This window comes from Erythrolamprus reginae, chromosome 1, assembly GCF_031021105.1.
Source record: "Erythrolamprus reginae isolate rEryReg1 chromosome 1, rEryReg1.hap1, whole genome shotgun sequence".
Lineage (NCBI taxonomy): Eukaryota > Metazoa > Chordata > Lepidosauria > Squamata > Dipsadidae > Erythrolamprus > Erythrolamprus reginae.
Window position 1 is genome coordinate 19720612 of NC_091950.1, and position 18120 is coordinate 19738731.

General features: G+C 45.1%; 1 protein-coding gene across 1 annotated transcript in view; it reads right to left on the bottom strand.

Annotated features, from left to right (window-relative positions):
- GRIN3B (glutamate ionotropic receptor NMDA type subunit 3B) overlaps positions 1 to 18120 on the bottom strand; it is a 100504-nt gene that overhangs the window by 8439 nt on the left and 73945 nt on the right. Inside the window, exons 5-7 of the mRNA XM_070736409.1 lie at positions 12862 to 13007; positions 6573 to 6688; positions 4681 to 4832 (exon numbers count right to left, since the gene is read on the bottom strand). Coding sequence (XP_070592510.1) covers positions 4681 to 4832; positions 6573 to 6688; positions 12862 to 13007 — 414 coding nt within the window. The remainder of the gene's footprint in view (positions 1 to 4680; positions 4833 to 6572; positions 6689 to 12861; positions 13008 to 18120) is intronic.

Here is an 18120-nt window from a genome sequence, read left to right on the forward strand (position 1 = left end):
AGCAATTCGGAAACATGTAAAAAATGCAAGTAGAAAAATAGGGACCACCTTATAATTGATGTATCAATATTTTAAATTTTACCCCGACGGGTTTTTTTACGGCTATTTCTATCGACATATTAATTAGAAACATAGAAACATAGAAGACTGACGGCAGAAAAAGACCTCATGGTCCATCTAGTCTGCCCTTATACTATTTCCTGTATTTTATCTTACAATGGATATATGTTTATCCCAGGCATGTTTAAATTCAGTGACTGTGGATTTACCAACCACGTCTGCTGGAAGTTTGTTCCAAGGATCTACTACTCTTTCAGTAATAATATTTTCTCATGTTGCTTTTGATCTTTCCCCCAACTAACTTCAGATTGTGTCCCCTTGTTCTTGTGTTCACTTTCCTATTAAAAACACTTCCCTCCTGGACCTTATTTAACCCTTTAACATATTTAAATGTTTCGATCATGTCCCCCCTTTCCCTTCTGTCCTCCAGACTATACAGATTGAGTCCATGAAGTCTTTTCTGATACGTTTTATGCTTAAGACCTTCCACCATTCTTGTAGCCCGTCTTTGGATCCGTTCAATTTTGTCAATATCTTTTTGTAGGTGAGGTCTCCAGAACTGAACACAGTACAGTAATACCTCATGATACGAACTTAATTGGTGCAAGGAGGAGGTTCGTAAGACGAAAGGTTCGTAAGACGAAACATTGTTTCCCATAGGAAACAATGTAAAGTCAACTAATCCATGCAACCAAAAAACCCCCCGCAAAAAAACAGCTTTCGGCGACTGCTGGGAAGCCGCGCGGCTGTTTTAAAAGGTGACAGCCGGCCTGGGGGGCTTCCCAGCACCCCCCCGAACCCGGGTTCAGGGCGGTGCTGGCAAGCCCCCCAGGCCGGCTGCGACCTTTTAAAACAGCCGCGCGGCTTCCCAACTGTCTCCTGAAGCCGAACGCGGAGATGCAAAATTTTTCTGAACCCCGGGTTCGTATCACGAGTTGTTCGTAAGACGAGGGGTTCGTATCTTGAGGTACCACTGTATTCCAAATGTGGTCTCACCAGCGCTCTATATATTGGTTGTTTAATATTGTACCTAATATTGTTCTACTTTCATCAATTAATACATCAATTAAGGGATATATTTTTTTTTAATTCTATGTGTTTCTGTCTATTGTTATGTCCTTACTGTGTTTACTTTTGCTCTATTTTTTCTTTGTACTGTTTGTTTTAAAATATATGCTTCAATAAAAATTATTTTTTAAAAATTGGAACCACCTTTGCTGGGAAGGTAACAGTGACCCATGCGTCTTTGGGGTTTAGTCACCATGCAAATGTCTTCATACAGGAGTAGCTCTTCGGCTTTGTACGGAGATGAACACTGCCCCCTAGAGTCGGGAACAACTAGCACAGTGATGGCGAACCTATGGCACGGGTGCCACAGGTGGCACGCAGAGCCATATCTGCTGGCACGCGAGCCGTTGCCCTAGCTCAGCTCCAACGTGGACGTGTGTGCCACCCAGCTGATTTTTGGCATTCTGGGAGGGCGTTTTTGGCTTCCAGAGAGCCTCCAGGGAGATGGGGGAAGGCATTTTTACCCTCCCTTGGCTCCAGGGAAGCCTTTGGAGCCTGGGGACAGTGAAACACGAGCCTACTTGGCGCACCAGAAGTTGGGAAACAAGCCATTTCCGGCCTCCAGAGGGCCTCTTGGGGGGGAGGGGGAGCTGTTTTCACCCTCTCCAGACATTGAATTATGAGTGTGGGCACACAGTCATGTGTGATAGAACACATCCACGCTCTTTCGGCATTTGAGGAAAAAAAGGTTCACCATCACTGAACTAGCATGTATGTACAAGGTATGAGTACCTTTTTACTTTAGGAATGTTCAAATTTGGAAACACAACTCCTCAAGCTCACCATATATGCGTATATGGTAAGGTGACCAGACGTCCCGCTTTCCACGGGACAGTCATACTTTTTCATAATCTGTCCCGCAAAAGCGCTCTCACAGCCGCTTTGCTGACAGACAGAGAAAGAGAGAGAGCAACAGACAAAGCGAGATAGAAAGGAAGCGAGAGGGAGAGAGAAAGTGAGAAAAAAAGAGAGAAAGAGGGGGAGAGAGAAAGAGAGAGAACAAGAGAGGGAAAGAAAGCAAGAGAGAGAGAGAAAGAAAACAAGAGAGAAACAGTGAGAGAGAGAAAGCAAGAGAGAGAGAAGAGAGGAAAAGAGAGAGAGAGAGAGAAATGATAGAAAAAAGGGGAGAAAAAAGAGAAATGTTTAATTTTAATAATAATAGATTTTGGTTTGTTTTATTATTAATTTCTTTTAATAAAAAGAAGGGATTTCTCCCCTTATCTATCTATCTATCTATCTATCTATCTATCTATCTATCTATCTATCTATCTATCTATCTATCTATCTATCTATCTATAGTTCTATGCCGCCCAGTCCCGAAGGGACTGCCGTTCAGACACTATACTTTTCTGCCCACACCGAAAAAAAATTAGAGGGAACATTGGTGATGGCAGAAGGAAATGGCAAAGCGTCTTGAGGTCATCCTGGGCGGGTTGTACTTCCTGTGCCTCCCAGCTCAGGGTAGGCCTCGCGCTCGCAATGAGCTTTTTGAAGAATTCTTCCTTGGAACCGATTGAGGCGATCCGGCTGCGGCAACCCATTACTGAGGCCATGCTCGCAGGACACGGCCTGGGCACCGGCAGTCTGTACATCGCCGAGAGGGGAGGGCATCCCCCGGAGAGGAAGGGAGGGAGGATGAGAGAGAATGTGAAAAGCTGGTCACTTTAGTATACGGCCAAGGGCCGAGAAAGCATGGCAAACCTCTTATTTATTTATTATTTACTAATTGGATTTATAGAGTGGGCCTTCTCTGGGTCCCGTCAACTAAACAATGTCGGTTGGCGGGCCCCAGGGGAAGAGCCTTCTCTGTGGCGGCCCTGACTCTCTGGAACCAGCTCCCCCCAGAGATTAGAACTGCCCTTACCCTCCTCGCCTTTCGCAAACTCCTTAAAACCCACCTTTGTCATCAGGCATGGGGGAACTGAGATATCTCCCCCGGGCCTATACAATTTATGTATGGTATGCTTGTGTGTATGTCTGTTTAATAATGGGTTTTTAAAAATATTTTAAATTGTAAATTATTAGATTTGTTATAAACTGTTTTTATTGTGTTGTGAGCCGCCCCGAGTCTACAGAAAGGGGCGGCATACAAATCTAATAAATAAAATATGCCGCCCCTTTCCGTGGATACTCGGTGGCTTAAAACAGTTCAATAAAAAATACAATATATATAAAATACAGGAGGTGGATGAAAAAATGGAAACACTTGACTTTTTGGCATCATTATGTTCGAACATGTTCAAATCAATCAAAACTTGACATATTTTAATGGGGTTTTTTTATTCTGTTATTTGATATGTCTTTTTAAACTACCTCTTTTTAAAACAGAAATTTAAGGAAATTGGTTATAACCTTCTAGAAATGGCAGACCTGTCAAGTCTTTCAAAGAGGCCAAATTGTTGGTGCTCAAATGGCAGGCGCTAGTGTAACAGAAAGTGCCCGAATGTTTGGCGTTTCAAGAGGTCATGTCTCAAAAGTAATGACTCCTTTTGAAAGAGAAGGGAAAACGTCCTCAGCCAAGCACAGGTCTGGTCGAAAGTCGAAGTTGTCCGAGAGAGACCGTCGGACTCTAAAGCGAATTGTTAGAGCGGATCGCAAGACCGCAGCTCCTAAAATCACTGCAGAGCTCAATAGACACGTACAGAATCCAGTTTCCACAAAAACTGTTTGAAGGGAGCTTCACAAATCTGGATTCCACGGAAGAGCTGCAAGGTGTTTCCATTTCTTTGTCCCCCTCCTGTCCTTCTGAATCCAATTCACAAAAAAATTCATTTAAAATAATTTTTAAAAAGCTAAGCGTTTAAAAAACCAATCATTCCAAAAACATTCTACAACGTCCTACACATTGGAATACTTGAATACTTGTCCCAGTCTTGGAATACTTCTGTACGTAATTCCTGCATTTTGGAAAGATGCCCCCTCCAAAGTCACTTTGTGCAATGGCCTTTTGCTAATAGAAACATAGAAACATAGAAGACTGACGGCAGAAAAAGACCTCATGGTCCATCTAGTCTGCCCTTATATTATTTCCTGTATTTTATCTTAGGATGGATATATGTTTATCCCAGGCATGTTTAAATTCAGTTACTGTGGATTTACCAACCACGTCTGCTGGAAGTTTGTTCCAAGCATCGACTCCTCTTTCAGAAAAATAATGTTTTCTCATGTTGCTTTTGATCTTTCCCCCAACTAACTTCAGATTGTGTCCCCTTGTTCTTGTGTTCACTTTCCTATTAAAAACACTTCCCTCCTGGACCTTATTTAACCCTTTGACATATTGAAATGTTTGGATCATGTCCCCCCTTTTCCTTCTGTCCTCCAGACTATACAGATTGAGTTCATGAAGTCTTTCCTGATACGTTTTATGCTTAAGACCTTCCACCATTCTTGTAGCCCGTCTTTGGACCCATTCAATTTTGTCAATATCTTTTTGTAGGTGAGGTCTCCAGAACTAATACACTATCAGCGCATCCAGGGGCATTGAGAAGTCAGAGGGGGGGTGGGGAGTGTAGCGGTCAAGAAAGGAAGCTCTTTCCCGTAGAGCTTCCGTACCTCAGTAACGGCAAAGACCCTCTTCCCGCAGGGCACCATCTTGTACCATTTGTCGTGCAGGAGGTCCATGAGGCCGGCCGACTTGTAGCGGCTGATGAACTCGGAGATGTTGGAGGTTAGAGGCGAGTTCTGTGGAAGGCCGATGCCATAACCTGGCAGAGTCCGAGAGAATCGGGAGGGGGTGGAAAAGAAGAGAAATCATTTACGTTCTACAATATCGCAAGATGTTGAAACGGACATCAAAAACATCGTCAAAAAAGCACAACGAAGAATGTTCTTTCTGCACCAACTCAGGAATCTCAAACTGCCCAAGGAGCTGCTGATCCAGTTCTACAGAGGAATCATTGAGTCTGTCATCTGCACCTCTATCACTGTCTGGTTTGGTGCTGCAACCCAACAAGACCGACAGAGACTTCAGAGGAGAACCAGAACTGCAGAAAAAACAATTGCTGCCAACCTGCCTTCCATTGAGGACCAGTATGCTGCAGAGCTAAGCCATGAAAATATCTACAGACCCCTCGACTCCTAGACATAAACTGTTTCAAGTCCTACCCTCAAGACGATGCTATAGGGCATTGCACGTCAAAACAATTAGACAAATAGTTTCTCCCCCCATGCCATTACTCTGCTAAACAACTAATTCCCACAACATTGTCAAATTACCTACCCCGTTTCCCCGATAGTAAGACACCCCCGATTGTAAGATGTATCGGGGGTTTCAGGGGGGTCGGCTAATATAAGCCGTACCCCGAAAGTAAGACATATGTCTTACTTTCGGGGCAACACGGGGGTATTGCCGCCTCCCTCTCATCTAACTGCGCGCCGCCTCCTGCCCCCTCTCCATACGTCACCGCATCTGCCACCTCCCTCTGATCTTAATGAGCGCCGCCTCCTGCCCACTTCCGTGCTGCCCCCCCTCCATACGTCACCGCGTCTAAATGTTAATTTTATGGTTAAAACAAAAAATTCGACAATTTTTTTCCAATATAAGACATACCCCGAAAGTAAGACATAGTGGGGCTTTTGGGGATAAAAAGAAAGTAAGACACTGTCTTACTTTCGGGGAAACACGGGTAGTAGGGCTGTATTCCTATTCTTCTTCTCATCTTTCCTGTTACCCATTTCCTTATCCTCTTATGACTATGATTTTGTTGCTTTTTTCTTATGATTTATATCACTGGTATTATTTAGTATCTTAGTATGTGTTCTGCCGGGCTGTCTGGTAGGAGCCTCCCAAAAATTCAAGGGTACAAATTTCAGACACACACACGTTTGAAAATTCAAAACAATGTTCTTTATCACAAAATTCAGTAAAATACAGTAATATTTTCTCATGTTGCTTTTGATCTTTCCCCCAACTAACTTCAGATTGTGTCCCCTTGTTCTTGTGTTCACTTTCCTATTAAAAACACTTCCCTCCTGAACCTTATTTAACCCTTTAACATATTTAAATGTTTTGATCATGTCCCAATTTTCCATTCTGTCCTCCAGACTATACAGATTGAGTTCATGAAGTCTTTCCTGATCAGTTTTATGCTTAAGACCTTCCACCATTCTTGTAGCCCGTCTTTGGACCCATTCAATTTTGTCAATATCTTTTTGTAGTCTCCAGAACTGAACACAGTATTCCAAATGTGGTCTCACCAGCACTCTATATAGCGGGATCATAATCTCCCTCTTCCTGCTTGTTATACCTCTAGCTATGCAGCCAAGCATCCTACTTGCTTTCCCTACCGCCCGATCACACTGCTCACCCCATTTTGAGACTAGCTTTATTTTTTCACACTTAAAGCCTGAATGAACTAATCTGGACTAAAGCCTCATTTGACTACCAAACCCCTCCCTTGCTCTGCCTCCAGATGCTTTCCTCAATCCAGATGTTTCTGCCTTACCTTCAATAGCGAAAGGCTTTCCGACAGTTAAGAGTTTGCAGTCGGAATCTATGGAGACCTCGTATTCCAGCAAGGACTTGTCCATGATGAAGGCATTCAGCTTGGGTGGGTTGGTCCTGGTGAGGAGAAGCAAGCTGCTGTCAAACTGGGCTGCATTAATTCAGCCTGCAGGTAGTCCTCGTTTAGCGACTGCCTTGGACAGCGAGTTACGACAGTGATGAAAAAGCAATTTTGCAACCAATGCCTGCCTTTACAACTTTCACAGCCTCTCCCTCTCTCTCCGCCTTTCTCTCTCTTTCTCTCTCCCTCCCTCTTTCTCTCCCAGTTCCCTTTCTCTCTCTTCCTTTTTTTCATCCCTCCCTCCCTTTCTCCCTCCCTCCTTTTTCTCTCTCTCTCTCTTTCTCTCCCCCTCCCTTTCTCTCTCATTCTCTCCCTTTTTTTCTCTCTCCCCTCCCTTTCTCTCCGTTTCCTTTCTCCCTCCCTCCCTTTCTCTCTCTCCCTTTCTGTTTCTCTATCTCTCACTCCCTTTCTCTCTTTCTCTCTCCCTTTTTTCTCTCTATCTCCCCTCTTTCCCCCTCCCTTTCTCTCTCTCCCTCTCCTTTTCTGTCTCTCTCCCCCTCCCTCTCTCTCTCTCCTTCCCTCCTTCTCTTTCCCTCCCTCTTTCTCCTGCTGTTCCCTTTCCCTCCCTCTTTTTCCTCCCTCCCTTTTTCTTTCTCTTTCTATCTCCCCATCCCTTTCTCTCTCATTCTCTCTCCCTTTTTTCTCTCCCCCTCCTTCCCCCTCCCTTTCTCTCTCCCTCTCCTTTTCTGTCTCTCTCCCCCTCCCTTTCTCTCTCCTTCCCTCCTTCTCTTTCCCTCCCTCTTTCTCCTGCTGTTCCCTTTCCCTCCCTCTTTTTCCTCCCTCCCTTTTTCTTTCTCTTTCTATCTTCCCCTCCCTTTCTCTCTCATTCTCTCTCCCTTTTTTTTCTCTCTCTCTCCCCTCCTTTTCTCTCTTTCCTTCTCCTTCTCTCTCTCTCCTTTTCTTTTATTATTTATTATTATTTATTAGATTTGTATGCCGCCCCTCTCCATAGACTCAGGGCGGCTCACAACAATAACAAAGACAATGCAAGAACAAATCTAATAATTTAAAAAACACTAAACTCCCCATTATTAAAAGCAAGCATATACAGATGTCTCAGTTCCCCCATGCCTGACGGCAGAGATGGGTCTTAAGAACTTTATGAAAGGCAAGGAGGGTGGGGGCAGTTCTGATCTCCGGGGGGAGCTGGTTCCAGAGGGTCGGGGCAGCCACAGAGAAGGCTCTTCTCCTGGGTCTTTCTCTCCCTCCCTCTCTCCTTGACTTATGAAGGCAGTTGGAACTAATTTTTTTTGCTGTGGTCATAAAGCATGACATTATATGACTACATCGCTTAGCGCTCTCGTTGCCGTTGTTAAGTGAGGATCGTGAGGTCATTAAGACAGCACCTCTTTGCAATTCCTCCCAGTCTCCCCATATTGATTTTGCTTGTTGGGAGCCACCTGGGGAGGTCAAAAATGGTGCTCACATGAACTCAGGACAGTTCAACTGTCATATCATACATGCCGGTTGCCAAGAACCTAAATTTTGACCATGTGATCGCAGAGATGCTGCGACAGTCGTAAGTGCAAGAAGTAGTCATAAGTCACTTTTTTTCCAGTGCTGTTGTGAACTCCAAACAGTCACTAAATAAAATGGTTATAAGTCAGGGACTTATCTGTATTGCTTCCTTTAAGACTTACAGATACCCAAGAGCAAATTTACCGGTGACATTATCTCAGCAAGCAAAATGGGGTTTTAATACATTGTAATGGTTAATTGGCAAGATCCTTGTAATTGTTCATCTTTGTAACTTGTTCAAAATCTATTTTCCTGGTCCATTCAAATTGGTAAGAAGTGGACAGTCAGCGGTGGGGACAGGGGTGGGATTGAAAAATTTTAGCAACCGGTTCTCTGCCCAGTTACTGGGTGGGTGCGGCCATGGGGGCGTGGCCTAATCGGCCTCCTGCACCACCAATGTTCCCTCTAATTTTTTTTCGGTGTGGGCGGAAAAGTATAGTGTCTGAGCGACAGTCCCTTTGGGACTGGGCGGCATAGAGGTATAAATAAATAAATAAATAAATAAATAAATAAATAAATAAATACATACATACATACATACATACATACATACATACATACATACATAACCCCCTCATATATACAATCCCATGTAACATCCCCTTATAAATACAGTCAATAATCAATCATCCCTCCTCAAATTTATACCACTGTCTCATTTCTGGGTACTTCTCCTGTCTTTCCCCCTTTTCTCTCTCATGTTTCTCATTTCTCTCTCTTCCTCCCTTTTTCCCTCATTCCTTCTCCCTCTCACTTCTCCTCTTTTTCCATCCCTGTCTCTCTCCCCCCCCCTTATGTGTGTGTGTGTAACCATTTCCAAAACCAGTTGAGGGCTGGGTTTTTTTTCTCTTTTATTCTTTTCAAAAACAGGTGTGGGCTGGGGGGCGTTTCTTATTATTTGGATGCTTTTTACCATATGCTTCAAGAATCACCTCTCTCTCTCTCTTTTGTTTCTCTCTCCTCTCATTCTCTGCCTCAATCATTTTCTCATTTCTCCTTTTTTCTCCCCTTTTTGTTCTCATTTTTCTCGCTCTCCTTTCCTCTCCCTATCTGTCTTGCTTTCTCTCTCTCTTGCTATCTCTTTTTCTCTCTTGCTATCCTTCTCTCTCTCGTTCTCTTGTTTTCTTTCTCTATCTCTCTTGTTCTTTCTCTCTCTCATGCTTTCTCTCTCTTGTTCTTTCTCTCTCTGTTGCTCTCTCTCTCGTTCTCTCTCTTATTTTTTCTCTCTCTCTCTCTTTCCTTTCTCTCATTCCCTCTTTCTCTCTATCCTTTCTATCTCTCACTCTTTCCTTCTCTCCCTCCCTTTCTCTCTCTTTCCTTTCTCTCATTCCCTCTTTCTCTCTATCCCTTCTATCTCTCACTCTTTCCTTCTCTCCCTCCCTTTCTCTCTCTTTCCTTTCTCTCATTCCCTCTTTCTCTCTATCCTTTCTATCTCTCACTCTTTCCTTCTCTCCCTCCCTTTCTCTCTCTTTCCTTTCTCTCATTCCCTCTTTCTCTCTATCCTTTCTATCTCTCACTTTTTCTTTCTCTCCCTCCCTTTCTGTCTCTTTCCTTTCTCTCATTCCCTCTTTCTCTCTATCCTTTCTATCTCTCACTCTTTCCTTCTCTCCCTCCCTTTCTGTCTCTTTCCTTTCTCTCATTCCCTCTTTCTCTCTATCCTTTCTATCTCTCACTCTTTCCTTCTCTCCCTCCCTTTCTGTCTCTTTCCTTTCTCTCATTCCCTCTTTCTCTCTATCCTTTCTATCTCTCACTCTTTCCTTCTCTCATTCCCTCTTTCTCTCTATCCTTTCTATCTCTCACTCTTTCCTTCTCTCCCTCCCTATCTGTCTCTTTCCTTTCTCTCATTCCCTCTTTCTCTCTATCCTTTCTATCTCTCACTCTTTCCTTCTCTCCCTCCCTTTCTCTCTCTTTCCTTTCTCTCATTCCCTCTTTCTCTCTATCCTTTCTATCTCTCACTCTTTCCTTCTCTCCCTCCCTTTCTGTCTCTTTTCTCTCATTCCCTCTTTCTCTCTATCCTTTCTATCTCTCACTCTTTCCTTCTCTCCCTCCCTTTCTGTCTCTTTCCTTTCTCTCATTCCCTCTTTCTCTCTATCCTTTCTATCTCTCACTCTTTCCTTCTCTCCCTCCCTTTCTCTCTCTTTCCTTTCTCTCATTCCCTCTTTCTCTCTATCCTTTCTATCTCTCACTCTTTCCTTCTCTCCCTCCCTTTCTCTCTCTTTCCTTTCTCTCATTCCCTCTTTCTCTCTATCCTTTCTATCTCTCACTCTTTCCTTCTCTCCCTCCCTTTCTGTCTCTTTCCTTTCTCTCATTCCCTCTTTCTCTCTATCCTTTCTATCTCTCACTCTTTCCTTCTCTCCCTCCCTTTCTCTCTCTTTCCTTTCTCTCATTCCCTCTTTCTCTCTATCCTTTCTATCTCTCACTCTTTCCTTCTCTCCCTCCCTTTCTGTCTCTTTCCTTTCTCTCATTCCCTCTTTCTCTCTATCCTTTCTATCTCTCACTCTTTCCTTCTCTCCCTCCCTTTCTGTCTCTTTCCTTTCTCTCATTCCCTCTTTCTCTCTATCCTTTCTATCTCTCACTCTTTCCTTCTCTCCCTCCCTTTCTGTCTCTTTCCTTTCTCTCATTCCCTCTTTCTCTCTATCCTTTCTATCTCTCACTCTTTCCTTCTCTCCCTCCCTTTCTGTCTCTTTCTTTCTCTCATTCCCTCTTTCTCTCTATCCTTTCTATCTCTCACTCTTTCCTTCTCTCCCTCCCTTTCTGTCTCTTTCCTTTCTCTCATTCCCTCTTTCTCTCTATCCTTTCTATCTCTCACTCTTTCCTTCTCTCCCTCCCTTTCTCTCTCTTTCCTTTCTCTCATTCCCTCTTTCTCTCTATCCTTTCTATCTCTCACTCTTTCCTTCTCTCCCTCCCTTTCTCTCTCTTTCCTTTCTCTCATTCCCTCTTTCTCTCTATCCTTTCTATCTCTCACTCTTTCCTTCTCTCCCTCCCTTTCTCTCTCTTTCCTTTCTCTCATTCCCTTTCTCTCTATCCTTTCTATCTCTCACTTTTTCTTTCTCTCACTCCCTTTCTGTCTCTTTCCTTTCTCTCATTCCCTCTTTGTCTCCTGGGGCTGACTGCGCCTGCCCTGCACCCCCCACCGCGGAGGGAAAGCATTTGGCATCGGCACCGCCAACCCCCCCTCCACGAGCAGCAAAAGCCTAAGCGATGGAGCCGAAAGGCAAACGGCGCACCCGGCCGCTTAGGCTTTTGCTGCTCCTGGAGGGGGGGGGAGGATTTTCTCCTCCCCGCCCCCCCGACAGCCAAACGTCGCTGAGGCTTTCGGAATTGGCGCCCACCCCTCCAGAAGCAGCAAAAGCCTAAGTGGCAGGGCGCGCCATTTGCCTTTCGGCATCGGCGCCTTCCCCTCCACGAGCAGCAAAAGCCTCAACGACGGAGCCGAAAGGCAAATGGCGTGCCCAGTCGCTGAGGCTTTTGCTGCTCATAGAGGGGTGGCGCTGATGCCACTCCCCCCCCCCCCCAGGAAAGAGGTGCAGGAAAGCAGCGTGTTTAAAAGGCGCGCTGCTTTCACGGAAAGCAAACCCGGCTTTCCTGGCCGGCACAGGGCTTTCCCACCGCTCCCCCCCGAAAACACAACGGAGGATGACAAGCAGGACGAAGCGGGGTGGAGCAACGCGGGGCTCAATCAGGCAGCTTCCGCGCGTTTCTTTCGGCGGAAGAGGAGAGGGAGCGGATCGGGCGGGCGGGGGCAGCACCTTCTACTGCCGGCGCCTCCCCGCCCTCGCCCCCCCGTGGGCTGGCAGGGGGATGGGGACTGTGCGCCCATGGAAAAGGGCGCGCAAGGGGGGGTGTATTTTGGGGTGCGCGGGGCGCGCGGGCGCGCAGCCTACAGGGAACAGTGTGCACCACAGCAGGGGGCCATTTTCATCCAGTCTACGGAGACTTTCCTCAAGTCTCAGGAGGGCAAAAATAGTTTCCCTGGGCTCTGGAGGCCCTTTGGATGCTAGAAACAGACCTGTTTCCAGACTTCCGGTGGGCCCATTTTTCCCTCTGCTCAGGCTCTGGAGGCTCTCCTCGAGCCTCTGGGAGGACGAAAACATCCTCTCCCTGGCTACGGAGGCTCTTCGGAGGCTAGAAAGGGGCTATTTCGGAACTTCTGATAGGCCTGTGTTTTGCCCTCCCTAGGCTCCAGAGGTTTTTTTTCAAGCTTCCAGTAGAGCAAAAATGGCTTCCCCTGGGCTCCAGAGGAGCCCTCCAGAGGAGTGAAACAGGCCCGTTTTCGGACTTCCGATAGGCCTGTTTTTCGCCCTTCTCAGGCTCTGGAGACTTTCCTCAAGCCTCTGGGAGGGCAAAAAACAGCCTCCGCTGAGCTCTAGAGGCCCTCTGGAGGCCCTCCGAAGTACGGAAACAGGCCCGTTTCCGGACTTCTGGTAGGCCTGTTCTGCACGCGCAGAAGCAAAATCTCATGCACAGGCATGCGCGCCCGCCTGCCAATCACCTAGAGCTGGGCACCACAGCTCCATTTTCGCTGGTGGTGCTATGGCGTCAAGCATACCAGTAGGAACCCAATACTGATGCCAACCCAACCTAACCCACCATGATAGCAACACCACTCCCCCCTCCCTAATGGTCCTTCCTCAGGGCCCGCCTCCCTTACTTGAGCATTGTGACCCCCGCAGGGGTGGTCGGAACACTGTGCCGCCTCATGTATTCGTGCATGTCAGGGAAACTCTTCTTGATATATTCCTCCGCGCTGCTCTCCCAGACGGTGCCAAAACGAAAGCCCTGGGATGGATGATGGAGCTGCAAGAGAGCAAAATTGGGATCAGGCCATTTATGCTCCTAGATTTGGGAGGATTTTTTTTTTTCAATTTGGGGAAGGGGGAAATTATTTTCTTTTAATGTGAACGTTCTTTTAAATGTTTGCAACATCAATTAGTAGTGGGAGGGTAAAAGAAGGGAAAGAAACAGAGGGCGGATAAAGCAGAAACGAGAGAAAGGGTGCAATTTCATGGGATGATTTCAAACAAGAAGACGTCAGCAACAGAAAAAAGGGTAAACATCGCAGAGGATCCGAGAATGGTAATGAAAGGCCTTGCAGCATTGTCTTCTGCCATGTCAAGCAATGCAAACAACTTCAGGACCTGTTCTGCCGGCGTGTTTCAACCGCCCGTAATTACAGGGTAATTAGTCCAGGAAGACACACACCACACGATAAAAGGAAAACCCAAAAGTTTTTATCAACAGAAAAACAGAAACAGCTCCCTTTTTAAATGTCAAAGGGATTTTCTGGTATACACAAGGCACAGGTGAAATGCAATCCAATTGCTCACCCAATAACTGGGAAATTGAGTCCAGTTCTAAAGTCCAGAGAGTCCACACACAATCTTGAACAGCACAAAAACCACGATCTTGACGAAACAATGAATCAGATAAACTGCCATGAGGCTAAAACACCAGGCTGCACTTTTATCTTTAGCACTAATTACAGCAGCCCCACCCAACCACAGGTGGCCTCATTTTCTCTTGTAATAATCCTTCAGTTGTTGTCTCCTATGCATCACTCTACGCATGTGTGGATGTGTCATTAATTCTAATTAATTACAAGTTATGCATGGTATGTTTGTGTGTATGTTTGGTTTTATAATAGGGGTTTTTAGTTGTTTTTATTCTTGGATTGTACATGTTGTGTTTATTATTGTTGTTAGCCGCCCCGAGTCTGCGAAGAGGGGCGGCATACAAATCCAATAAATTATTATTATTATTATTATTATTATTATTATTATTATTATTATTCAGAATCCAGGGATGATACAGATGATTGATCTCCTCCTGGGCTGTCTGCCAAACTCCCCTCTTCCCTGTCACTCACACTTCCTTGGTCAGAGGAGGCTTCGTCGGCAAATTCCATTCGGAGCAAAACAGGCCTGCGGCATGTGGATGTTTCCCCCACATCCACCTGCACATTCCTTGGGGCAGGAGCTGGGCCAGAGCTAACCACAACAGGACTGATGATTAAAATTTTAATTTAGGGGCAATACAGAATAACAGACTTGGAAGGGGCATTGGAGGTCTTCTAGTCCAGCCCCCTGCTCAAGCAGGAGACTCCATACCAGGGGTGTCAAATTCAATTTCATGGAGGGACATACCAGGATTGTGTCTGACAGTGAAGGACTCCCATCGCCAGCACTACCGGTGTGCTCCCAGGGACTGGTGTGGGCACATGGGCATTTGGTATGCGTGTCCGTGCTAGCATGAGATTCAGTTGAGCATGTGCATGAAGTGAATCTTACATAAGGGCGCTCTTGTGGATGAGATTTTGCCGGGTTTCGCCTATTTCTTTGCTTCTGCGCATATGCAAAAGCAAAAAAACCAGCAAAAATTGGCGAAATCTCATGCGCACGAGCATCCTCGCATGGGATTTCACTTCCTGCGCATGCACAGAAGCCGGATCTCATGCCAGCGCATGCGTGCATGTGTCAAGGATGCAGAGATGAGTGTGTATCTCCATTTTTTCCAATTGGTACGGCGTATCAGACCGTCCATCCAGCAGCCCACTAGTGTTTGACCCAGGGGGCGGAGCTGGGGGCGTGGCCATCTTGACATCACTCCTGTAGGCGTTTGTGGTGGCTCAAACGCTCTTCCAGTGAAAATGGCCTCCCCAGCTCTTTTTTCACAAACAGGGGGTTGTAGGAGGCCACAGCAGCCAAAAACGGAGCTGGGGACCCCGCTTTCATGGGCAGAAGCGCCACGGGCCAGTCTTTTGCTGTTTCCAGGGTGGCCACACCAGTGGTGGGTTCCTACCAGTGGGGTCCAGAGCACCACACTGGTATAAACCCACTGATGATGCAATTTTTGGCAATTTTCCCCCAGCATCTCCTGAGGGGCTTCTCAGCTGTGCTTCGGATGAAGAATTAAGGTCGGGATTAAGATGAGGACAGTCGGGAGACAGTGTTGGGCTCCTACAGGAACGGTCAGGTATGCAGAACCAGTAGAAAAATTTTGAATTTTTTTTCTTTTTCCCCCTTCTGGGCTCTGGGTGTTTTTCCTATCGCTGTAAATGAGTTTGAATGTGTACAATTTTAGAAGAGCTGTGCGTGCGTGTGTGTTTGTACATACATATAGTTTATATAGATAATGTATATTTTGGTGTGGCTGTGAGCAATATGTATGTACACATATGGCATATATATATAGAATTAAATAGTATATTTTGGAGATTTGGAATACTGTGTTCAGTTCTGGAGACCTCACCTACAAAAAGATATCGACAAAATTGAACGGGTCCAAAGACGGGCGACAAGAATGGTGGAAGGTCTTAAGCACAAAACGTATCAGGAAAGACTTAATGAACTCAATCTGTATAGTCTGGAGGACAGAAGGAAAAGGGGGGACATGATCGAAACATTTAAATATGTTAAATAAGGTCCAGGAGGGAAGTGTTTTTAATAGTAAAGTGAACACAAGAACAAGGAGACACAATCTGAAGTTAGTTGGGGGAAAGACCAAAAGCAACATGAGAAAATATTATTTTACTGAAAGAGTAGTAGATCCTTGGAACAAACTTCCAGCAGACGTGGTAGATAAATCCACAGTAACTGAATTTAAACATGCCTGGGATAAACATATATCCATCCTAAGATAAAATACAGAAAATAGTATAAGGGCAGACTAGATGGACCATGAGGTCTTTTTCTGCCGTCAGACTTCTATGTTTCTATGATTCAGTAATAGTAAATAGATTGTATGTCTTTGAGGCAAGGAGAGGCCAAGCACCCTAACTCTTGACCTGAGTGACATCAAGTTGGCCACCTTTAAGCCAATCACATGACCTTTAAGCCAACCCCTCAGTCACATGATCGTCAAGCCACTCCACCTGGTCACATGGCCTGCAAGCCACCCCCACAAAATAAGCTATGACCACAGTGTGGTAGTAAAACGTTTTGTAGCCCTTCACTGCAGGGAGGGTTTCTTCTGACATGAAGATGACGGGGGGGGGGGGGGGGGAATCGCTGAAAATTGCATCATCAGTGGGTTCCTACCGATGTGGCGCCCCTGGACTGCTCCGGTATGAACCCACCCCTGGGCCACACGGGCTGGATCTAAATACCTCGTGGGCAGGATCCGGCCTTGAGTTTGACACCCCTGCTCTATACCGTTCCAAAAAAATGTTTGACCAATCACTTCTTAAAACCCTCCAGGGTTGGCACACCCAAAAACATCTGGAGTCAAGCCGTTCATTGTTCTCACGGTCAAGAAAGTTCTCCTGAGTTCTCGATTGGATCTCTAATAAGCTTCATAGAAACATAGAAGACTGACGGCGGAAAAAGACCTCATGGTCCATCTAGTCTGCCCTTATACTATTTCCTGAATTTTATCTTAGGATGGATATATGTTTATCCCAGGCATGTTTAAATTCAGTTACTGTGGATTTACCAACCACGTCTGCTGGAAGTTTGTTCCAAGCATCTACTACTCTTTCAGTAAAATAATATTTTCTCATGTTGCTTTTGATCTTTCCCCCAACTAACCTCAGACACAATCTGAACTAACACAATCTGAAGTTAGTTGGGGAAAGGATCAAAAGCAACATGAGAAAATATTATTTTACTGAAAGAATAGTAGATGCTTGGAACAAACCTCCAGCAGAAGTGGTTGGTAAATCCACAGTAACTGAATTTAAACATGCCTGGGATAAACATATATCCATTGTAAGATAAAATACAGGAAATAGTATAAGGGCAGACTAGATGGACCATGAGGTCTTTTTCTGCCGTCAGTCTTCTATGTTTCTATGTACATAAAGAGTTAATGTGCACTTAAAGAGTTAACTTGTACCTGAAGAGTTAATATTCAAGGCTGTTTCATCACTTCCTCATTGAAGCTATAAAAGCACATTATTCTGCTCAGTCACTTCGTTTTACTTTTGCCTGAGAAGGGGGAGTTGTGTTTAAGCTTTGTGCTTGTATAAGCTTTGTGCTTATTATCTATATTGTATTTTGCTCAGTGCTATTTGCTTTGTGATTGCTCAGTGTTTATTGTTCTGTATTTGCTTCGTGCTTATCCTGGATTGTTTATATTTTGTTTATATGTAATTTAACTAAGTCTGTGTCTTGGCTTTATCACGCTCTGTTAAAATTCTCTGCTCGGTGTTGTCGAAGGTTTCAAGCCTAGCTAACCGAGATAAGCCAACAGTAATGTCACATCTTTTTTAAAAGGACTAGATAAATTTATGGAGGAGGAGGAGGAGGAAGATGAGTGGAGATATGAGTGAGGCTTCTATTTCTAGATTTGCAGTTAATCCTTAACTTATGACCACTATTGAGCCCAAAATTTCTGTTGCTACATGGGACAATGGAGTGAGTTTTACCCCGTTTTATAACATTTCTTGCTACGGTTGTTAAATGAATCACTGCAGTTATTAATTCAGTAAAACATTGTCGCTTGGCGGGACCCAGGGGAAGAGCCTTCTCTGTGGCGGCCCCGGCCCTCTGGAACCAACTCCCTCCAGAGATTAGAATTGCCCCCACCCTCCTTGCCTTTTGTAAGCTTCTTAAAACCCACCTCTGCCGCCAGGCATGGGGGAACTGAAATACTCTTTCCCCTTAGGCCTTTACAATTTTATGCAAGGTATGTCAGTTTGGTTTTATAATAAGGGTTTTTAACTGTTTTAATATTGGATTGTTATATGCTGTTTTTATTACTGTTGTTAGCCGCCCCGAGCCTACGGAGAGGGGCGGCATACAAATCCAATAAATAGATAGATAGATAGATAGATAGATAGATAGATAGATAGACAGACAGACAGACAGACAGACAGACAGACAGACAGACAGACAGACAGACAGACAGACAAACAAACAAACAAATAAATTGTTAAGTGAAAGGGTTTTCCCATTGGCTTTGTCAAAAAGTC